Source organism: Salmo trutta, chromosome 1 (genome assembly GCF_901001165.1).
Source record: "Salmo trutta chromosome 1, fSalTru1.1, whole genome shotgun sequence".
Classification (NCBI taxonomy): domain Eukaryota; kingdom Metazoa; phylum Chordata; class Actinopteri; order Salmoniformes; family Salmonidae; genus Salmo; species Salmo trutta.
In genome coordinates this window covers 12,708,362-12,733,041 of record NC_042957.1, presented here as the reverse complement: position 1 = coordinate 12,733,041, position 24,680 = coordinate 12,708,362, and the positions used below count along the sequence as shown (strand labels likewise).

Here is a 24,680-nt window from a genome sequence, read left to right as displayed (position 1 = left end):
AAATGCTAACTTACGGGCCCTTTCCAACAATGCAGAGAGAATTTTTTTGAAGTAATAGAAAGATAACACAAGGAATAAACACACAATGAGTAATGATAACTTGGCTAAATATACAGTATATACAAAAAAAGTAATTTAGCAGACACTCTTATCCAGTGTTACTTATAGTAGGGCGTGTATTCATTTTCATACTGGTCCCCCATGAGAATCAAATCCACAACCCTGGTGTTGCAAGCGCCATGCTCTACCAACTGAGCCACATGTACAGGGGTACGAGATAATTGAGGTAGATATGTACAGTACATATACAGTACATATAGGTAAGGTAAGGTAAGGTAAGGTAAGGTATGGTAAGGTAAGGTAACTAAGCAACAGTATAGATAATAGCAGTAGCTTATAGTATTTGATGAGTCATAAGAGAGTTTGTGCAAAGGAGGGGTTAATGCTGATAGTCCGGGTAGCTATTTGGTTAACTACTGAATTTAGCAGTCTTATGGCTTGTACGCTATAATGGTGCTGGAGGGGATGGCTGCCGTTCTACGGACTCCTAACCAACAAAATTGGGGAGAAAAAGGGGGTAAAAAAATTAAAAAACATAATGCTCATCCAGAAGCAGTGCTCCTGGTGGCCGGGGACATTAATGCAGGCAAACTTAAAACCGTTTCATCTCATTTCTTCCAGCATGTCACATGTGCAACCAGAGGAAAACAAACTCTAGACCACCTTTACTCCACACACAGAGACGTATACAAAGCTCTCCATTTGGAAAATCTGACCATAATTATATCCTCCTGATTCCGGCTCACAAGCAAAAACTAAAGCAGGAAGTACCAGTGACTCGCTCAATATAGAAGTGGTCAGATGATGTGGATGCTAAGCTACAGGACTGTTTTACTAGCACAGACTGGAATATGTTCTGGGATTCATCCAATGGCATTGAGGAGTAAATCACCTCATTCACCGACTATGTAAATAGTCCGGGTGGCCATTTGATTAATTGTTCAGCATACTTATGGCTTGGGGGTAGAAGCTGTTATTGAGCCTTTGGGACCTAGACTTGTCGCTCTGGTACCACTTGCCGTGTGGAAGCAGAGAGAACAGTCTATGACTTGGATGACTAGAGCCTTTGACAATTTTTAGGGCTTTCCTCTGACGCCACCTAGTATATACAGTTGAAGTTGGAAGTTTACATACACCTTAGCCAAATACATTTAAACTCAGTTTTTCACAATTCCTGACATTTCATCCTAGTAAAAATTCCCTGTCTTAGGTCAGTTAGGATCACCACTTTATTTTAAGAATGTGAAATGTCCAAATAATAGCAGAGAGAATGATTTATTTCAGCTTTTATTTCTTTCATCACATTCCAAGTGGGTCAGAAGTTTACAAACACTCAATTAGTATTTGGTAGCATTGCCCTTAAATTGTTTAACTTGGGTCAAACGTTACGGGTAGCCTTCTACAAGCTTCCCACAATAAGTTGGGTGAATTTTGGCCCATTCCTCCTGACAGAGCTGGTGTAACTGAGTCAGGTTTGTAGGCATCCTTGCTCGCACACACTTTTTCAGTTCTGCCCACAAATTTTCTATAGGATTGAGGTCAGGGCTTTGTGATGGCCACTCCAATACCTTGACTTTGTTGTCCTTAATAAGCAATTTTGCCACAGCTTTGGAAGTATGCTTGGGGTCAATGTCCATTTGGAAGACCCATTTGCGACCAAGCTTTAACTTCCTGACTGATGTCTTGAGATGTTGCTTCAATATATCAACATAATTTTCCTGCCTCATGATGCCATCTATTTTGTGAAGTGCACCAGTTCCTCCTGCAGCAAAGCACCCCCACAACATGATGCTGCCACACACGTGCTTCACGGTTGGGATGGTGTTCTTCAGCTTGCAAGCCTCCCCCTTTTTCCTCTGAACATAATAATGGTCATTATGGCAAAACAGTTCTATTTTTGTTTCATCAGATCAGAGGACATTTCTCCAAAAAGTATGTATCCTTGTCCCCATGTGCAGTTGCAAACTGTGGCCTGTCTTTTTTATGGTGATTTTGGAGCAGTGACTTCTTCCTTGCTGAGTGGCCTTTCAGGTTATGTCGATATAGGACTCGTTTTACTGTGGATATAGATACTTTTGTACCTGTTTCCTCCAGCATCTTTACAAGGTCCTTTGCTGTTGTTCTGGCATTGATTTGCACTTTTCACACCAAGGTACGTTCATCTTTAGGTGACAGAACGTGTCTCCGTCCTGATCGGTATGACGGCTGCGAGGTCCCATGGTGTTTATACTTGCATACTATTATTTGTACTGATGAACGTGGTACCTTTAGGCGTTTGGAAATTGCTCCCAAGGATGAACCAGACTTGTGGAGGTCTACAATTTTTTTCTGAGGTCTTGGCTGATTTCTTTTAATTATCCCATGATGTCAAGCAAAGGGGCACTGAATTTGAAGGTAGGCCATGAAATACATCCACAGGTTCACCTCCAATTGACTCAAATGATGTCAATTAGCATATCAGAAACTTCTAAAGCCATGACATCATTTTCTGGAATTTTCCAAGCTGTTTAAAGGCACAGTCAACTTAGTGTATGTAAACTTCTGACCCACTGGAATTGTGATACAATGAATTACAAGTGAAATAATCTGTCTGTAAACAATGGTTGGATTTGTGTTTGGTGTCATGCACAAAGTAGATATCCTAACCGACTTGCCAAAACTATAGTTTGTTCATAAGAAATTTATGGAGTGGTTGAAAAACGAGTTTTAATGACTCCAACCTAAGTGCATGTAAACTTCCGGCTTCAACTGTAGGTCCTGGATGGCAGGAAGCTTGGCCCCAGTGATGTATTGGGCCATACGCGCTACCCTCTGTAGTGCCTTACGGTCGGATGCCGAGCAGTTGCCATACCAGGCAGTGATGCAACCAGTCAGGATGCTCTCAATGGTGCAGCTGTAGAACTTTTTGAGGATCTGGGGACCCATGCCAAATCTTTTCAGTCTCCTGAGGGAGAAAAGTTGTTGTCGTGCCCTCTCCATGACTGTCTTGGTGTGTTTGGACCATAATAATTTGTTGGTGATGTGGACACCAAGGAACTTGAAACTCTCGACCTGCTCCACTACAGCCCTGTCGATGTGAATTGGGGTGTGTTCGGCCCTCCTTTTCCTGTAGTCCACGATCATCTCCTTTCTTGCTCATGTTGAGGGAGAGGTTGTTGTCCTTGCACCACTCTGCCTGGTCTCTGACCTCCCTATAGGCTGTCTCATTGTTGTCGGTGATCAGGCCTACCACTGTTGTGTCGTCAGCAACTTAATGATGGTGTTGGAGTCGTGCTTGGCACACGCTGGTGTTGGAGTTGTGCGCGACCAAGCAGTCGTGGGTGAACAAAGAGTACAGGAAGGGACTAAGCACGCACCCCTGAGGGGCCCCTGTGTTGAGCGATCAGTGTGACAAATGTCTTGTTGCCTACCCTCACCACCTGGGGGCGGCCCGTCAAGGAGTCCAGGATCCAGTTGCAGAGGGATGTGTTCAGTCCCAGGGTCCTTAGCTTAGTGATGAGCTTGGAGGGCACTATGGTGTTGAATGCTGAGCTGTAGTCAATGAACAACATTCTCACATAGGTATTACTCTTATACAGGTGGGAGAGGGCAGTGTGGAGTGCAATAGAGATTGCGTCATATGTGGATTTGTTGGGGCGAATTGGAGTGGGTCCAGGGTTTCTGGGATGATGGTGTTGATGAGAGCCATGACCAGCCTTTCAAAGCATTTCATAAGTAGAATCCCAGTGAGATGATGATTAAGCTGTGGGTAACAAAAGGATAGGGAGTCTGAGCCCTGAGTTGCATACAGGACTGATACATGCAGGGCACCTCCCCAGGTATCTCCCTGTGTGTGTGTGTGTGTGTGTGTGTGTGTGTGTGTGTGTGTGTGTGTGTGTGTGTGTGTGTGTGTGTGTGTGTGTGTGCATGTGTGTGCGTGCGTGCGTGCGTGCGTGTGTGCAGACCTCCAGAACACAAGCATCCGTCCTGTTCTGGAAGAAATATTTGCAAGCCTAGTCTAGAATAACTATAAGAGACATCTCAGAGGGCGATGGATCATCTGGGTCAGAATCAGGATGGGAAGATATTCTGCTCTGATGCAATCAACAGTACAATAAGGTATAGAAATTGTTGCACTAATACCAAGAGGTGCATAATGTATGGTACAATCAGTAGAGGAGGTTTTTTAGTTAGTCTCCAAGCCCTTTCATTCATACCGAGAGAATCATTTGGACTTTGTCATTCAGAATATTATGCATCTTCTGATTGGTTGGTATAATAATCGTTATTGTAACCATCATTACTGCTTTCAAGATCCCATGCCATGCTACACATCATGGTGTACAATATTTTGATGGTGTCCTTTTCTTTTTCTGTCCAATCATTTCATTTTTTTTACTACAAAATCACTCTGTACCACTGTCCTGCTTCTTATAGTTTACCTAAAGCTCATTTATCTTTGAATCTATGGAGTGTTGTCTATCAAGAGGGGGAATGAGAGCAAACAGGCTCTTTATTTGCGGAGTGAGACAGCTCAAGTGAGAATGAAAGACAATTTCACTTATATGAAGGCATTCAAAGAAATATATGAGATTTGATTGTCAGCCAATGAATATCCTGTTCATGCTTAATACTGTACCTAGTCATTTGACTGTGACATTTGAGAGAAGTGACAGACTTACCACTGCCTTGTCAACAGTGCTGTGATAACATGAGGTACATTGCCTCGGTAAGCAAATATTGAAATAGCAGTTGATAAAGGTCAGATATAATGCCTGCATTGGTCTGGCACTCACTAGCTAAAGTACTACTTTAATATCTGAGCTCATGAGGAGAACTGGGCTCCAATAGTAAACAGAGAACAATCCAAACACAAGGACAGGAGCACAAAGCAGTGAAGCGGCTACAAACCAATTGACCAAACAAATGTAGCAGAGCTCTTAGTCATGCATTAATACAGGCTGAAGAGACATTGGGGTACAATAGGAACATGTCACAGCCAATCGTAACAAAGGCGCTATTCTTCCTCTGTTGCCCAGCAACATCGAGTGACATGGCTAAATCATGCATGTTCCCCAGAAAATCCCACCACATACAGAGGTCACAAAGACATATAACAGACATAACAGGTAGCCTAGCTATAACGGCAGGTAGCCTAGCAATTAAGAGCATTGGGCCAGTAACCGAAAGGTTGCTGGTTGAATCTCTGAGCCGACTAGATGAAAAACAGTTTGCAAAAAGCCAGGAGCTATGGTTAAGGTTTTGAAATGGCGTGTCAAAAAGGCGGGTGCTGTGTATAGATTTTTTAAAGAGGGTCAAAATCCAGTCAAGATGAAGGTCAGAGCTTCTACATTATTTACGGTAATCCATGAGCCACATCGGCTATCTGGGCAAAAAAAACATTTTAAACCCTGCCATCCTATCTAATGTCAAAATCAAGCTTTTGAGCACAGTTATTTCAATTTCAGTAATGCAGCCAAATGTTTACCAAAAGCATGTATGTAATGCTGTGTAATTACGAATTGAATTTCATGAGGCATATTCATAAAAAATGCTGCCTTGTCTGTACAGTATAGCAGTATATTAATATCACACACTACATTAGTTTGTTTGAAACTTATCCTGGGAATGACACGTACAACCTGGACTCAGAAGTAGACGTTACAGATGCACAGTTTGACTCATAACCTGCAGTCCTTGCGATTATATCCACGGGTTTATGGTCATGAAATATTGTCTGGATGAAGGGCGGGTGGGTGGTGGGCGGGTTGAATAAAGAGAAAACAATACCTTAAAAAATCCATAAATGTATAATTCTTGTGCAATTTATATCTATAGGCTACATTCTTTTTAGGCTATTCTGCATTAGTGTGTAAGCCTAAGGTTAGGGCCTAACTGTATGCGCGCCAAATAGCCTACACACCATTTAAAAGTTCATGTCGATCCATGGAGACAAAAAGGAATATGTTAGAATTTAATTCAATAAGAGAAAAGCTGCAAAATGGAGAGTTGAAAATAGAGAGAAGGGAGGGCCAAAAAAAGTAATGTTTGGGAAAGATTTGGTGAAGTGGTAAAAGAGGATGATAGCAGTGCGGGCTATGCTATGTTATGTGTGATGATTGTGAGGCGCTGTACAAATTCGACAGTCACAAGACGGGGACTTCAAATAGGCCTATGTCATGTCAAGGGAACTGTAGCCTACTGTTCAGATGGGTTGAATGGAAACTGAAATCTGGACACTGACTGTAGGTCTATAACCTCTCACATAGCCTTAATTTTAACTCCTGTAGAATTAAGCCTTTCTTGCTGTAAAATTATACACCAAATGTCGGCCAAATTTTTCGTGGAGAAACATGATTTCTTTCTTTCACCATCTTGAGAGAACGCGAATGCACAGTTAGACACCATCTGTAGAGGTGCTATCTTTAACAGCATCATAAAAGCTGATAGTATTTAATCGACATAAAATATGCATCCAAGCCAAAGTGAAATCTTATCAGAAACATGTTGGGTAATTTCTTGACAACCGGTCAAACTGATGTCATTTGGAAATTTTGCACCGAAAATGTTCTAGTCTTTGTTTTGTTATTGCATTTTCTCCCTGGTCCCTAAACGTCTTTGCTCCGCGAAAGAAGCAGAGATGACAGGGAAAACTTTAACAATGTCAACTAGATAGAATTAATTATTCAATCTATTTATGACATTATTCTGGTGAGAAAGGCTTTAATTAGTCTTCTAGACCAACAGACGCTGCATGTATCTAATTATATAACCTACCAAAATGTCTAAAAGTATAAAAAGAAATTGGGTAAAAAATTAAATCCTGTACCCCCTGTCAAAAAATCAGTCTGCTGTCTCTGACTGTAGCCTAAAGCATATGTTCTATATTAGCGGGGGTTAGGGTTGGGTGCGCGCCTTAGATTTGAACTTTATCACATATAGTCGGGCAGCTGTGGATAGGTTATTAGCACGTCTACTCCCGCTCCCCACTTTCTAGCGCTCGACATCGACAGTTTATTCATTATTACGCACACCAGCCACCATTGTTACGTGCACCTGCGCCTCATGAGACCCACCTGGACCTCATCACCTTCCTGATTACCTCCCCTATATCTGTCACTCCCTTTGGTTCTTTCCCCAGGCATTATTGACTCTGTTTCTGTGTTTCATGTCTGTACACTACTCGTGTTTCTGGTTTTGTTCCATGTTCCGTTATTTATTAAATTCACTCCCTGTACTTGCTTCCCGATTCTTAGCGTACACGTTACAGAATAACGCCTCCCCAAGGGGAAGCAACAGGGATTTTTTTTTACTGGTGACGTCAGGTCCAAGTGCCGCTGCCGGGCAACCGGGGATGCCTGAGCTGGCTCGTCATGCTCCCGCGCCTCAGCCGGCTACAGGTTCACTTCCCGCGCCTCAGCCGGCTACAGGTTCCCTTCCCACGCCTCAGCCGGCCCTACAGGTTCCCGCGCCTCAGCCGGCCCTACAGGTTCCCGCACCTCGGTTGGCTCGTCAGGCTCTCATGCCTCAGCCGGCTCGTCAGGCTCCCATGCCTCAGCCGGCTCGTCAGGCTCCCGTGCCTCAGACGGCTACAGGTTCCCTTCCCACGCCTCAGCCGGCTACAGGTTCCCTTTCCGCGCCTCAGCCGGCCCTACAGGTTCCCGCCCCTCAGCCGGCCCTACAGGTTCCCGCGCCTCAGCCGGCCCTACAGGTTCCCATCATTCGTGGATGTCCGTCATCCATTTCATATGATATGTTATGAATTACAGTTCATACGATATGTTACGAATTACAATTTGTTGTGGCTTACGCTAGCTAGTGGCTATGTGGCTAATGCTAAGGTTAGCTAGGTGGCTAATGTTAGCGAGGCTAGGTAAAGGGTTAGGAGTTAGGTTAAAGGGTTAAGTTAATGGGTTATGGTTAGGGGAAGGGTTAGCTAACATGCTAAGTAGTTGCAAAGTAGCTAAAAAGTAGTAAGTAGTTGCAAAGTTGCTAAAATGCTAAAGTTGTCCGTGATGAAATTAAAACACGCAACCTTCGGGTTGCTAGACGTTTGTGTTATATGCCTACCCATCCATCCACCCAGACCAACCACCCTACTTTCATTTTTGCCTTAATTAACCTTCTGTCTTATGTAACCATACGAAACGTAGCATATCATACTCATTTGAGTGTCCTGGATTTACGTTTACTACACTCTTAGAAAAAAGGGTTCCAAAGGGGTTCTTGGGCTGTCCTCATAGGAGAACCCTTTTGGGTTCCATGTAGAACCTTCTGTAGAAACGGCTCTTCATGGTACCCAAAAGGGATCTACCTGAAAACAAAAAGGGCTCTTCAAATATTTCTCGAATGGGGACAGCTGAAGAACCCTTTTACGTTAAAGATAGCACCTTTATTTCCTAAGAATGTATATGAGTCTATGAGACCAGGCTGACATGTACGGTGTCCATTTTAGAACATCCTCTGCCTCATACCTCATGGATGAGGATTGACTCAAGCAGGAGTGACTTATGAGGCTGAGGGTGTGCTAAAACAGACACCATAACAACGATCTAGTGACAACGCATTATTGAATACCACAAGTAGCTCTAGTTGAGACATTAAGATGGGCCTACCTTTGGGGGTCTATGTGGGGCCTCTGCATAACTGATTTGAGGACGAGGGCATCGGGTCGGATGGCCTTCTGGGGTGAGGTCTTGGGGCTGCCATCAGATTCGCCACCAGAGTCATTGTCTACCTCTCCCATGGCTTTGACGTAGCTGCTGCTGCGCATCCGCCGACATGGGATCTCCTCGTCCTTGTCTCCGTCCTCCGGGTATCCACTCCACTCATCCTGAGGCACCTGCAGCAGACAGCCCACCTCTGTCAGTGAGTCACATAGATCCAACTTTCTGCACAGGTGTACTGTACTCTGTGTCTTGTATCTCTCTCTCTCACACACACACACACACACACACACACACACACACACACACACACACACACACACACACACACACACACACACACACACACACACACACACACACACACACACACACACACACACACACACACACACACACACACACACACACACACACACACACACACACACACACACACACTTCTACTGGAGAAACAAGTGAGGTGTTGACCAGAAGAGGATGCCTCTGGGTACCCCTGAGAAAAAATCTCAGCCTTGTGCGACTGCTCTCTAAGCAGTTATGTTATCTGCTAGTACAATGGGGCCCGGCTGCCAAAAGAGTATAAGAGCTGACTCAGAGTCAACTGAGGAAGAGTTTGCCCCTAACACACACAGGGACTGACTGGAGCAGAATGATCCCCATCCCCAGCGTATGTTCTCCCCTCAGACTCGCCCCTCACTCCCCAAGGGTCTAGCTACTCTAATTAACCAGTTTCACTGCTCATAACATTCTACTCCTACTCCCAAGCCCTTTTTGTTTTATTCATCTTTCTCTAACATTAAATGTTTTGTTGTTTAGCCAAAGCACTTTTTGGTGTGTATAAGCAGCTGAATAGCATTACATATTTCTCAGAAACAACTCAAGAGAAACTATCCTCAATGGTGGCAAGATATGCTCAGTGTAATAAGCTAAAAGTTTTTCCAAAAACATTACATGATACAAGTATCAAATCAAATCAAATTTTATTTGTCACATACGCCAAATACAACAGGTGTAGGTAGACCTTACAGTGAAATGCTTAGTTACAAGCCCTAACCAACAATGCAGTTTAAAAATACCAACAAAATAAAATACAACAAATAAAATAAGAATAAGAAATAAAAATAACAAATATTTAAAGAGCAGCAGTAAAATATCAATAGTGAGGCTATATAAAGTGGGGTACCAGTACAGAGTCAATGCGCGGGGCCACCGGTTAGTCGAGGTAATTGAGGTAATATGTACATGTAGGTAGAGTTATTAAAGTGACTATGCATAGATAACAGAGAGTAGCAGCAGTGTAAAAGAGGTGGGGGGGCAATGCAAATAGTCTGGGTAGCCATTTGACTAGATGTTCAGGATTCTTATGGCTTGGGGGTAGAAGCTGTTTAGAAGCCTCTTGGACCTAGACTTGGCGCTCTGGTACCGCTTGCCATGCAATAGCAGAGAGAACAGTCTATGACTAGGGTGGCTGGAGTGTTTTACCATTTTTAGGGCCTTCCTCTGACACTGCCTGGTATAGAGGTCTTGGATGGCAGGAAGCTTGGCCACAGTGATGTACTCGGCCGTACGCACTACCCTCTGTAGTGCCTTGCCTTCAGAGGCCAAAGCAGTTGCCATACCAGGCAGTGATGCAACCAGTCAGGATACTCTCAATGGTGCAGCTGTAGAACCTTTTGAGGACCCATGTCAAATTTTTTCAGTCTCCTGAGGAGGAACTTTAAGCTCTCAACCTGCTCCACTACAGCCCCGTCAATGAGAATGGGGGCGTGCTCGGTCCTCTTTTTCCTGTAGTCCACAATCGTCTCCTTTGTCTTGATCACGTTGAGGGAGAGGTTGTTGTCCTGGCACTACACGGCCAGGTCTCTGACCTCCTCCCTATAGGCTGCATCGTCACTGTCCGTGATCAGGCCTACCACTGTTGTGTCATCGGCAAACTTAATGATGGTGTTGGAATCGTACAAGGCCATGCAGTCATGTGTGAACAGGGAGTACAGGAGGGGACTAAGCACGCACCCCTGAGGGGCCCCCGTGTTGAGGATCAGTGTGGCGGATGTGTTGTTACCTACAATTACCACCTGGGGGCGGCCCGTCAGGAAGTACAGGATCCAGTTGCAGAGAGGAGGTGTTTAGTCCCAGGGTCCTTAGTTGAGAGATGAGCTTTGAGGGCACTATGGTGTTGAATGCTGAGCTGTAGTCAATGAATAGCATTCTCACATAGATGTTCCTTTTGTCCAGGTGGGAAAGGGCAGTGTGGAGTGCAATAGAGATTGCATCATCTGTGGATCTGTTAAGGCGGTATGCAAATTGGAGTGGGTCTAGGGTTTCTCCGTTAATGGTGTTGATGTGAGCCATGACCAGCCTTTCAAAGCACTTCATGGCTACAGACGTGAGTGCTACGTGTCGGTGGTCGTTTAGGCAGGTTACCTTAATGTTCTTGGGAACAGGGACTATGGTGGTCTGCTTGAAACATGTTGGTATTACAGACTCAGACAGGGAGAGGTTGAAAATGTCAGTGAAGACACTTGCCAGTTGGTCAGCGTCTGCTCGGAGTACGTCCTGGATATCCGTCTTGCCCTACGGCCTTGTGAATGTTGACCTGTTTAAAGGCCTTACTCATATCGGCTGCGGAGAGCGTGATCACACAGTCGTCCGGAACAGCTGATGCTCTCAGGCATGTTTCAGTGTTACTTGCCTCGAAGCGAGCATAGAAGTAATTTAGCTCATCTGGTAGGCTCGTATCAATAGGCAGCTCTCAGCTGTGCTTCACTTTGTAGTATGTAATAGTTTTCAAGCCCTGCCACATCCGACGAGCATCAGAGCCGGTGTGGTACGATTTGATCTAAGTCCTGTATTGACCCTTTGCCTGTTTGATGGTTCATCGGAGGGCATAGTGGGATTTCTTATAAGCTTCCGGGTTAGAATCCCGCTCCTTGAATGCGGCAGCTCTACCCTTTAGCTCAATGCGGATGTTGCCTGTAATCCATGGCTTCTGGTTGGGGTATGTACGTACAGTCACTGTGTGGACGACGTCATCAATGCACTTATTGATGAAGCCAGTGATTGATGTGGTGTACTCCTCATGCCATCGGAAGAATCCCGGAACATATTCCAGTCTGTGCTAGCAAAGCAGTACTGTAGTTTAGCGTCTGCTTCATCAGCGTCTGCTTCATAAACCAAGATGGCGTAGCAGTCAGGCGTCTTTGTCTTTGTCTTGTCATGTCCTGTGTATATATCTTTTTCTATCTTTTTTCTTCGCATATATTTTTTTATATTTTTCTTAACCTCAACTTCAACATACTCTCCAGCAACCCACCTCACCCAATGTGGTATGGATCTGCTATTTTCTTTACTTTAGTACCGGAACCCCCAACAGAAGCTAGCCAGCTAACTAGCTACTAGCTAGTAGTCAGCTAGCCACTGCTAGAGTTCATCAGCTAACCTTTAGCCCGGACAACTCCTGCCAGTCTGCACAGCGCGATTCAACCCATCGGACTTCTTTTTCTCCATATCTCCGGATTCCTACCGCAAGCTCTGAACCTTTTCACCTGGATCATCGCAGCTAGCTAGCTGCTATCCGAGTGGCTACTCCTGGCTAACATCTCTGTCCCGAAGCAAGCACCAATTAGCCTGAAGCAAGCACCAATTAGCCTGAAGCAAGCACCAATTAGCCTGGAGCTAGCCCATCTCTCGGCTAGCTGAAGAGGTCCATCAGCCACTCCTTGGGATACAATACCTATTTTGCCAATTGGACCCCTTTTACTGCCGATACGGAGCCCCGCCTATTCATCCCAACTGGACTACCGTTGTAATCCGCCCGAGGGTTTTTTTCAACAGGCTCCTCCATCGAGACGTTCCCTGAATGCCCATCTGCTAGCCTGCTAGCTGCAGCCCGCTAGCTGTCTAGAGCATATCGGACTGTTAGCTGAAGAGGTCCATCAGCCAATTTCTTGGGCTACTATACCTATTTTGTCAATTGGCCTGGACCCTTTTACTACACGGAGCCCTGCTGATCCATCACGACTGGTCTTCCAACGTAACCGCACGAGGGGGCTACAACAGACTTCTTCCGTCGCGACGTCCCTCTAAGGCCCTTCTGCTAGCCTGCCATCCCCGGCCCGCTGGCTGTCTGAATCGCCATGCCTCCAGCTCGCCTAGATACTCACTGGACCGTATGATCATTCGGCTAAGCATGCCTCTCCCTAATGTCAATAAGCCTTGTCCATTGCTGTTTTGGTTAGTGATTATTGTCTTATTTCACTGTAGAGCCTCCAGCCCTGTTCAATATGCCTTAGCTAACCCTTTTGTTCCACCTCCCACACATGCGGTGACCTCACCTGGTTTAAATGGTGTCTCTAGAGATAGTACATCTCTCATCGTCACTCAATGCTTAGGTTTACCTCCACTGTATTCACATCCTAAATCAAATCAAATCAAATTTTATTGGTCACATACACATGGTTAGCAGATGTTAATGCAAGTGTAGCGAAATGCTTGTGCTTCTAGTTCCTACCATACCTTTGTCTGTACATTATGCCTTGAATCTATTCTACCGTGCCCAGAAACCTGCTCCTTTTACTCTCTGCTCTGAATGTACTAGACGAATAGTTCTTATAGCCTTTAGCCATGCCCTTATCCTACTCCTCCTCCTTTCTTCCGGTGATGTAGAGGTTCATCCAGGCCCTGCAGCGCCTAGCTCCACTCCCATTCCCCAGGCGCTCTCATTTGTTGACTTCTGTAACCGTAAAAGCCTTGATTTCATGGATGTTAACATTAGAAGCCTCCTCCTTAAGTTTGTTTTATTCACTGCTTTAGCACACTCTGCCAACCCGGATGTCCTAGCCGTGTATGAATCCTGGCTTAGGAAGGCCACCAAAAACCCAGAAATGTTCATCTCTAAATATAACATTTTTCGACAAGATAGAACTGTCAAAGGGGGCGGAGTTGCAATCTACTACAGAGATAGCCTGCAGAGTTCTGTCTTACTATCAAGGTCTGTGCCCAAACAATTTGAGCTTCTACTTTTAAAAATCCACCTTTCCAGAAACAAGTCTCTCACCCTTGCCGCTTGCTATAGACCACTTTCTGCCCCCAGCTGTGCCCTGGACACCATATGTGAATTGATTGCCCCTCATCTATCTTCAGTGCTCGTGCTGTTAGGTGACCTAAATTGGGACATGCTTAATACCCCGACCATCCTACAATCTATGCTTGATGCCCTCAATCTCACACAAATTATCAATGAACCTACCAGGTACAACACCAAATCCGTAAACACGGGCACCCTCATAGATATCATCCTAACCAACCTGCCCTCCAAATACACCTCTGCTGTCTTCAACCAGGATCTCAGCGATCACTGCCTCATTGCCTGTGTCCGTAATGGGTTTGCGGTCAAACGACCACCCCTCATCACTGTCAAACGCTCCCTGAAACACTTCAGCGAGCAGGCCTTTCTAATCGATCTGGCCCAGGTATCCTGGAAGGATATTGACCTCATTCCGTCAGTAGAGGATGGCTGGTTATTCTTTAAAAGTGCTTTCCTCACCATCTTAAATAAGCATGCCCCATTCCAAAAATGTTGAACCAGGAACAGATATAGCCCTTGGTTCACTCCAGACCTGACTGCCCTTGACCAGCACAAAAACATCCTGTGGCGTAATGCATTAGCATCGAATAGCCCCAGTGATATGCAACTTTTCAGGGAAGTTAGGAACAAATATACACAAGCAGTTAGGAAAGCAAAGGCTAGCTTTTTCAAACAGAAATTTGCATCCTGTAGCACAAACTACAAAAATGTCTGGGACACTGTAAAGTCCATGGAGAATAAGAGCACCTCCTCCCAGCTGCCCACTGCACTGAGGCTAGGAAACACTGTCACCACGGATAAATCCACGATAATTGAGAATTTCAATAAGCAATTTTCTACGGCTGGCCATGCTTTCCACCTGGCTACCCCTACCCCGGTCAACAGCCCTGCACCCCCCACAGCACCTTGCCCAAGCATCCCCCATTTCTCCTTCACCCAAATCCAGATAGCTGATGTTCTGAAAGCTGCAAAATCTGGACCCCTACAAATCAGCAGGGCTAAACATTCTGGACCCTCTCTTTCTAAAATTATCCGGCAAAATTGTTGCAACCCCTATTATTAGCCTGTTCAACCTCTCTTTCGTATCGTCTGAGATCCCCAAAGATTGGAAAGCTGCCGCGGTAATCCCCCTCTTCAAAGGGAGAGACACTCTACACCCAAACTGCTACAGACCTATATCTATCCTAGCCTGTCTTTCTAAGGTCTCCGAAAGCCAAGTTAACAAAACAGATCACCGACCATTTCGAATCCCACCGTACCCACCGTACCTTCTCCATGCAATCTGGTTTCCGTGCTGGTCCTGGGTGCACCTAAACCACGCTCAAGGTCCTAAATGATATCATAACCGCCATCGATAGGAGACAATACTGTGCAGCAGTATTCATTGACCTGGCCTAGGCTTTCGACTCTGTCAATCACCACATTCTTATCGGCAGACTGAACAGCCTTGGTTTCTCATATGACTGATTCACCAACTACTTCTCAGACAGAGTTCAGTGTGTCAAATCGGAGGGCCTGTTGTCCGGACCTCTGGCAGTCTCTATTGGGGTGCCACAGGGTTCAATTCTAGGGCCGACTCTTTTCTCTGTATACATCAATGATGTCGCTCTTGCTGCTGGTGATTCTCTGATCCACCTCTACACAGACGACACCATTCTGTATACTTCTGGCCCTTCTTTGGACACTGTGTTAACTAACCTCCCGACGAGCTTCTTCTGCACATCTATCACTCCAGTGTTTAATTGCTAAATTGTAATTATTTCTCCACTATGGCCTATTTATTGCCTTACCTCCCTTATCTTACCTCATTTGCACACACTATATATAGACTTTTTCTATTGTGTCATTGACTGTATGTTTGTTTATTCCATGTGTAACTTTGTGTTGTTGTTTGTGTCGCACTGCTTTGCTTTATCTTGGCCAGGTCGCAGTTGTAAATGAGAACTTGTTCTCAACTAGCCTACCTGGTTAAATAAAGGTGAAATAAATAAATTAAAATATCTTACCACTTTTTTATTGACCGAGTCACTGGTGCTTCCTGCTTTACTTTTAGCTTGCAAGCAGGAATCAGGAGGATAGAATTATGGTCAGATATGCCAAATGGAGGGCGAGGAAGAGCTTTGTACGCATCTCTGTGTGTGGAGTCAACGTGGTCTAGAGTTTTTTTTCTCCCTCTCCCCAGACCACCCAGCTCTAACCCTCTCCCCAGACCACCCAGCTCTAACCCTCTCCTCTCTCCAGACCACCCAGCTCTAACCCTCTCCTCTCCCCAGACCACCCAGCTCTAACCCTCTCCTCTCCCCAGACCACCCAGCTCTAACCCTCTCCTCTCTCCAGACCACCCAGCTCTAACCCTCTCCTCTCTCCAGACCACCCAGCTCTAACCCTCTCCTCTCTCCAGACCACCCACCATTTTAAATGCATGAAATGAAAATGAAATGTATGTATTCACTACTGTAAGTCGCTCTGGATAAGAGCGTCTGCTAAATGACTAAAATGTAAATGTAATGATGTAATTGTAGTATGGTCAGGGCGTGGCAGGGGGTGTTTGTTTTGGGGGTTTTGGTTCTAGGGGATTGTGGTTCTAGTTTTCTATTTCTATGTTTCATTTTCCATGTTTGGCCGAGTATGGTTTCCAATCAGAGGCAAGTGTTTTTCGTTGTCTCTGATTGGAAGCCATACTTAGGCAGCCTGTTTTTCTTTGGGTTTTGTGGATGGTTGTTTTCTGTATAGTCTGTGAACCTTACGGAACTGCCGTTTTGTCGTTTTGTTAATTTTGATTAAGTGTTCACTTTAAATAAATATAAGAAGATGAGCACTATACCCGCTCCGCCGTGGTCCCCTTTCATTGACGCTTATGACAACGGCTAAGGGCTGTGTCCAGGCACTCCACGTTGCGTCGTGCATATGAACAGTCCTTAGCCGTGGTATATTGGCCATATACCACACCCACTCAGGCCTTATTGCTTAATTAGAGACCCGGGGTGCCTGTGGCATTGGCTTTTTTGTCGTTTATCTCATTAATGCAATGTTATGGTTTACATTTTTACTATGAGAATTATTATATACCCACACAACCGGAAACTCCCTCCCTTCCTCTACTGTTAAACAGTCTGTTTAAGGGAGCAAACCCAATGTATTAGATGGTGGGGACTAACAAAAAGAAAAGCTGTTATCTCAATGTGTGTCAAACTATTCTGAGCATTTTAGTGTTCATCATTCAAGATAGTCCATCTTAGTCTCCTAGCAACTTTTAACTCACCAGTCTGTGGGTGTTGATAAAATGTATACCAACTAATGGCACCAGACCTTTTCTAGCCTAATCGAACCCAGTGGCGCAGCCAAGCGCCTCTTCATTCAGGTGTAACAACATCCACTCAGAGAAAAGACAGGGGAATGCTAACGAGCTAGCGCTGGGCTCTCATGAGCAACGCCTGCCTTGTTAACCACTGCCCCAGCTGATCAAAGACAACGCATTAGGAGAAAAAAATAATACCTTTGCTTTATTGCTGTCTTTAAGCATGATTAATTTAGTTTCCACACAATCACTGTATTTTTATTCAACTCTCTCTTGTGGGAACGGAGAAAAGCACAAACAGCAGATTAGTGTGCATGATAGTTTTGCTGATAGAGCTTTGAAGTGAAGATATAAGCAAGCCAGCTAATTATCCTGTTGGCTTGCCAAGTCAGGCATTGCTGAGGAGATTTGCGTTTTTTTTTTTAAAGCTTAGCCTCTTTCCTCTCTTGTTAAGTAGTTTGACACACCAACATGTCCGCTTAGGTCACAACAGCAGTCTGTCTGCAATTGCCTTTTGACCCAATGCTTTAGGAAGTGTTCATCAGTATTCACCTTGTATGTAATTAGCTACATTGAATTAGATTTTCCTGATGAATGTTTTTATTTGCTGTTTCCCTCCCTCACTAATCAACAAGGCAACATTGTACTTGAGCGGTACAGGAATGTGTAGCACATGGCATCCGTACTGCCTTTCTGAGAAATATAATTATTGTTGCTCCGGATTCAGAAATGCCTTGTCTTTACTGGGTCAGTGGTATTGACAGTGATTTTTTTTTGTATGTTGTGGAACGGTGAGGAAGGTTGTGTGTTCACGCCCTGGTTGGGGTGGAATTTTCACTCTGTCACATATGCAGCATCCTGTAGGATCCGTATCACCTCTTCTCTGAAGTTACGTGACCAGATGTTATTTTGCTCTATACAGATTATATGCTAGAAAGGAGCCGTTTATAGATCAGGTTCATGTCCACCGATGGCTGCATTTAATATGTGAGTGAGTGAGTGAGTGAGTGAGTGAGTGAGTGAGTGAGTGAGTGAGTGAGTGAGTGAGTGAGGTTACCTCCAGGAACAGAAAACCCAACATTCATCCTACTCTGCTCTCTCTGATAGCAGCCCAGGGACTGTTAAGGGGAAATAACCAGACAGGGCCCATGATTGGTTGGGGTGAGTAACTGGCAGAGGTAGAGAGGGAGACCACTAGTGCCCCAGGCTGTTGTTCTAAGAACCACTGCTCCCCTTGTCCACTGGGAGCACAGCGTGATGTTATGTTATACATACAGTACATGCGCCTGATCATTATACTGGACAGCTACAACATATGTGTGACATCATTAATTTGATTGGTCGTTGATGGCTAATTTCATGTCAATGCCAAAATGCATTGAAATAAGTATGTGTAAGATATATGTTTAAAGTGTCTGAGATCAAAATGAATGTCCTTGTACTGTATGAATATGATCATCCATCTTAGAGTACTAGAAAATATTTCCAATTCGCATGTACTGTCTACTAATGTGGATTGACTAGAACATGCCTTATTAAACTATTAACCTTCTTTGATTTCACCAATTAGAGCTACTTGTACAGTAAATTAGCTGCTTTGTTTTGGTGTGGAAATGTTTATGGCAAAGCAACACCATGTAATTAACAACGATCCCTTAATCACTATTAATTGTTCTGCCGTTCGTCGAACGACTGTTACAGTCGAGGCTACGCCGTTGCATATGCATGATGTGTTAATGTCGCTCGTTTATCTGCAGTTGCTATGGCTGCAACCTACACACTTGCCTACATTGGCCTTAAAATGAGTGTGGAGGATTCGGGAGGAAGACATGGTGTTATCCATGACTTTATTACTCCCCTCACTGTGCTGTGTAACACTCTTCATCCTATAGCTGACCCTGAGACCTCTGGATTTTCAGTAAAAGTTTCATATTTATACCAACAGAACATGCACCACTTGTCTATGCTTGGTAACTGCTGTTGGGGTCCATGGCAAAGACAATTGCTGGACAAGCATAGACCAGTGGTGCATCTCAATAAATGAATGTTCTGTTGGTGTAAATATGAAACTTTTACTGAAAATCCAGAGGTCTCAGGGTCTGCTATAGGATGTTCTATAATCAGCGCAATTTCCTTTTGTCTTGATGAACACTGCGGATACTATGAAAGCCATATGCTTTCTGAACTGTATGTAAAAGTATGTAAAATAAAAATGGGTACTTTAAATCACATTGTCCTGAATATTTGGATATCAATAACAGTAAACTATAATTTTATTTCAGATGTAATTACATCGTTTCCTAATAATAGTAGCAAGATTAATAAACTTGTCTGCTGCTAAAATTAATAATTTGTCACTAACTACAGTACATTGTGTCAACGTAAAAGTTACAAGCACAGCCCCAGGTGAATGAATGGCAGCAACTGTAGGTAAGGTTCAATCAAACCCACACTGTGCCTAGACCGCAATTTTGTGAGAAATCCCATTGGTCCTGCTTCACAAGAATGTATGAACAGGTTGAATGTTGGTCTGTCTCTGCCCTAACAGTCTAACATGGCAAAGTGGAGCTAGGCCTCCCTGTAGATTAAACAAGCATTTCTTTCCCACTCATTTCACACCCCTCCTCTTCTCACACTAAGCCCATCTCACTGGGACTCGTCACTCTGACGGGCTTGCAGTGTCATTCACTGTGTGGATGGCTTGGCAATCTGTGATGAGATGGAATTCTACAGGCCTCACATCCATCCCCTAGGAAGTTTGACTCCACTCACTGGAGTTTAGACCTCAGAGCCATGCTGTACAAGAGGGGATTACAAGGGGGAAGGGAATTGGCATTTGTATTCATCCCTGCGGTACACCATCTCTACAAAAATGTAAATTTGGTAAATGTATTGTGTATATCAGTACTAAGTAATCTGGATTACTAAATAGAATGTTGCCGGAGAAGATGGCTGATGTTTTACGTGCTCCTAACCAACTGTGTTCATTTGTTCGTTTTTTTTGCGTTGTTTATAACTTATTTTTTAACATATTATGTACATAATGTTGCTGCTACCATCCCTTATGACCGAAAATAACTTCTGGACATCAGAACAGTGATTACTCACCACGAACTGGTAGAAGATTTTCCTTTAACGAGTCCGACGAGTCCGACATGAAGGATATACTGCTTTCCCGGGAACAGGCCCAAATCCCCGTCATTTGCGTGAAGATAAGACAGAGAAAAAGGGCGCGGAGTTCGGGCTGCCTTCTGAGAATTCTTGGCCGAGTGAGTAAAATCCCACTGCTATCCCATCCACTGGCAAATATGCAATCATTGGAAAATATTATCAATGACCTAAGAGTAAGATTAAACTACCAACGGGACATTAAAAACTGTAATATCTTATGTTTCACCGAGTCTTGGCTGAACGACGACATGAACAACATACAGCTGGCAGGTTTTACACTGTATCGGCGGGATAGAACAGTGGCCTCTGGTAAGACAAGGGGTGGTCTATGTATATTTGTAAACAACAGCTGGTGCACGGTATCTAAGGAAGTCTCAAGGTTTTGCTCGCCTGAGGTAGAGTATCTATTGGTAAGCTATAGACCATACTTTCTACCTAGAGAGTTTTCATCTGTATTTTTTGTAGCTGTCTACCACAGAGCTATGCTGGCTCTAAGACCACACTCAATGAGCTGTATACCGTCATGAGAAAACAGGAAAACGCTCAACCAGAGGCGGCGCTCCTTGTGTCCGGGGATTTTAATGCAGGGAAACTTAAATCCGTTTTACCAAATTTCCACCAGCATGTTAAATGTGCGGGGGGGGGGGGGGGGGGAAGAGGGAGGGGGGATCAGGGAGGAGAAGGAGGAGAGAGGAAGAGGGAGGGGGGTGGGTGTTGCAGGAGGGGGGAGGGAGGGGGAGGGAGGGGGCAGGGGGGGAGACATAGAAAACCAGAAGTTGAGTTACACACACCTAGGCTAATTACTTCTCACCTACAGTACCCACATTCTCATCTACAGTACCCATATTCTCACCTACAGTACCCACATTCTCACCTACAGCACTCTCACCTACAGTACCCACATTCTCACCTACAGCACTCTCACCTACAGTACCCACATTCTCATCTACAGCACTCTCACATACAGTACCCACATTCTCATCTACAGAAACCACATTCTCACCTACAGTACCCACATTCTCACCTACAGCATTTAAAAAAAAACTTTTTTTTTTTGTACTGGCCCCCCGTGGGAATCGAACCCACAACCCTGGCTTGCACACACCATGCTGGCGTTGCAAACACCATGCTCTACCAATTACAAATGACCCCTTTACTGGTCAGGACGTGACAGTACCCCCCAAAGGTGCAGACCCCGACTGCACCTCAAAACGAAAAACCCCACAAAAACAACCCCAAGCCTAAAGGGAGGGAAGGGAGGGTGGCCACCGTCAACGACGGTTCCTGTGCTACACCCCCCCTTCACCAATCCTCCCACTACGGAGGTGGCTCTGGCTCTGGGTGTAGTCCCCGTTCTGAAGACTCTGGGCTGCAGACCACCGCTGAAGTCTCCGGACTGGGAGCGTCGCTGGAGGCTCCGGGCTGAGGAGCGTCGCTGGAGGGTCCTGCCTGGGGAGCGTCGCTGGAGGCCCCTGCCTGGGGAGCGTCGCTGGAGGCTCCTGCCTGGGGAGCGTCGCTGGAGGCTCCTGCCTGGGGAGCGTCGCTGGAGGCTCCGGGCTGAGGAGCGTCGCTGGAGGCTCCTGCCTGGGGAGCGTCGCTGGAGGCTCCGGGCTGAGGAGCGTTGCTGGAGGCTCCTGACTGGGGAGCGTAGCTGGAGGCTCCGGGCTGAGGAGCGTCGCTGGGGTCTCCGGGCTGAGGAGCGTCGCTGGAGGCTCCGGGCTGAGGAGCGTCGCTGGAGGCTCCGGGCTGAGGAGCGTCGCTGGAGGCTCCTGACTGGGGAGCGTCGCTGGAGGGTCCTGACTGGGGAGCGTCGCTGGAGGCTCCGGGTGGAGGAGCGTCGCTGGAGGCTCCTGACTGGGGAGCATCGCTGGAGGCCTCCTGCGTGGAGCTGGGACTGGTCTCCCCGGACTGGGGAGACTCACAGGAGACTGGGTGCGCAGCACGGGCACGGGGCACACTGGGCCGTAGAGGCGCACCGGCGGTCTGGAGCAACCCGTCCTGGCCCGATGCTGACTATAACCCTACAAGGGCGGAGCACAGGCACAGGACAAACTGGGCTGTGCTGGGGAATGCAGGCTGCCGTACATGGAACAGGCGTAGGATATCCTGGGCCCAGGATTCTCACTGGAGGTCTGCCACTTACAGCTAGCATAACCCGTCCTGGCTCAATGCTCACTCTAGCCCGGCAAGGGCGAAGCGCTGGCACAGGGTGAACTGGGCTGTGCTGGGGAATGCAGGCTATCGTGCGTGGAGCAGGCATAGGATATCCTGGGGCGAGGAGCCGCACTGCAGGCAAGATATGTTGAGCCGGCGCACTTTTTCCTGGCTGCCGGCTAACTGTCGCACGACAACATTGAAGAGCCTGTATCGACCGCACCGGGCTGTGAGTACGTATGGGCAACATAGTGCGCCTTCCTCCATACTGCCTAGCTCCTCCCTCTGTGCGTCTGCTCCGTCGTGCGCTTTCCACCAGTCCCTTTCTCCGGAATCCAGCGTCGTCATGCGCTCCTGACTCCCCGACCGGCTCTGGTTTCCTCCATGGCTCCCTCCGAAATGCCCGGGACGTTTGGTCAGGGTTCCCCCCTGACCTAGCAAAACTCCCCTTATGCCCCCCCCAAAAATGTTGGGGGGCTGCCTCTTCACCTCCTGAATAGGAGGATACAACGCCTCGTAATTCCGTCGTTCCCTCTTCGCTTCCTCTAGCTTCTCCTTCGGGCGCTGGTACTCCCCAGCCTGGCTCCATGGACCCTTTCCATCGAGGATCTCCTCCCACGTCCACGACTCGAGATACCTCCTCTCCTGCTCCTTACCCCGCTGCTTGGTCTTCTTTTGGTGGGTGGTTCTTTCATAAGCGTCGATGAAAGGGGACCAAGGCGCAGGGGGTATTGTGCTCATCTTCTTATACTTATTTAAAGTGAACACTTAATAAACAAATTTAACAAAACGACAAAACGACAGTTCCGTAAGGTTCACAGACTATACAGAAAACAACCACCCACAAACCCCCCCAAAAAACAGGCCGCCTAAGTATGGCTTCCAATCAGAGACAACGAAAAACACTTGCCTCTGATTGGAAACCATACTCGGCCAAACATGGAAAATGAAACATAGAAATAGAAAACACACAAAACAAACACCCCCTGCCACGCCCTGACCATACTACAATGACAAATTGTCAGTACTGGTCAGGACGTGACAGCCGTGGTATATTGGCAATATACCACAAACCCCAGAGGTGCTCTATTGCTATTATAAACTGGTTACCAATGTAATTAGAGCAGTACAAATAAATGTTTTGTCATACCCATGATATACGGTCTGATATACCACGGCTGTCAGCCAATTAGCATTCAGGGCTCGAACCACCCAGTTTATAATGTGAAAGAATCAAAGTCCTGCCACCTGTGCCTGAGCTGTGCTAGACACACAAGATGACAGCTGGACAGAAGAAGCCATTCCATCAAACTTTATTGAGTGTGGCGAGCAGATCGCCCCAGCCAGCGAGCACTCAGGGAGAAATATATATGTAAGGCTTGACAGCTTATTCATTACAATTACTGGGTGCATGTACGACGCCAGATGTTGAAGCACGCCCACCGGACAGGGATGCAGACCATTACCCTAATCCGTCTCCATAACGCTGCATGGTGAGAAAACAGGCAGGCAGGCAGGCAGGCAGGCAGGCAGGCAGGCAGGCAGGCAGGCAGGCAGGCAGGCAGGCAGGCAGGCAGGCAGGCAGGCAGGCAGGCAGGCAGACAGACAGACAGACAGACAGACAGACAGACAGACAGGGGACGGGTGTGTCACACTCTCTAAGCACATGGATGCTGGGGTGTTTAGGCCCTGGGGATATCATTTGTTACAATGACTGGTGCAAATCACCAGGGGACACAAGCTTGACCTTCAGATGTGTTACTGAGAATACTTGGTCTAAATCTAACTTCAAAAGCCATGTGGTTGAATGGATAGGATAGAAACATCTGCTCGGTACAGAAGACTGTCATATTCAGCCCAGTCTACCTCTCTACCAGGCTCCAGACTATCCCATCACATTTGCTTTATCAATATCGGTGCAATTCTTGTGTAGGCCTTCCACCTGTGATAATGTAAAAAAAAAATACTGTATTGGTCAGATTCACTGATAAACAGCCATATGATAAACACACTGTAGTTGAAGGTTTCACCTTTGATTCTTGATTTTTTGTCCTTTTTGAAAAAAGATACAAACCAAATATACCTATCTAGCTAAATTCCGTTCCTTTGCTTGTGGCTTGCTTCTCATCTGACTGGTGAGAAGCAGCAACTGAGTTGTTGGTTCCAGTTGTAGAACTCTGAGATTCAGCTGAAAAGATGTTAGCATTGTCAGAAATGCTACAAAAAGGTAGCACATCGTTGGTTCTTAATGAACAGAAATTAG

General features: G+C 45.9%; 1 protein-coding gene across 1 annotated transcript in view; it reads right to left on the bottom strand.

Annotated features, from left to right (window-relative positions):
* Positions 1 to 24,680, bottom strand: part of LOC115175637 (disks large-associated protein 2) — a gene marked incomplete at its 5' end in the record, with an annotated part of 191,923 nt that overhangs the window by 31,222 nt on the left and 136,021 nt on the right. The window contains one exon of the mRNA XM_029738938.1: positions 8,655 to 8,881. Within this exon, the coding sequence (XP_029594798.1) occupies positions 8,655 to 8,881 (227 nt within the window). The remainder of the gene's footprint in view (positions 1 to 8,654; positions 8,882 to 24,680) is intronic.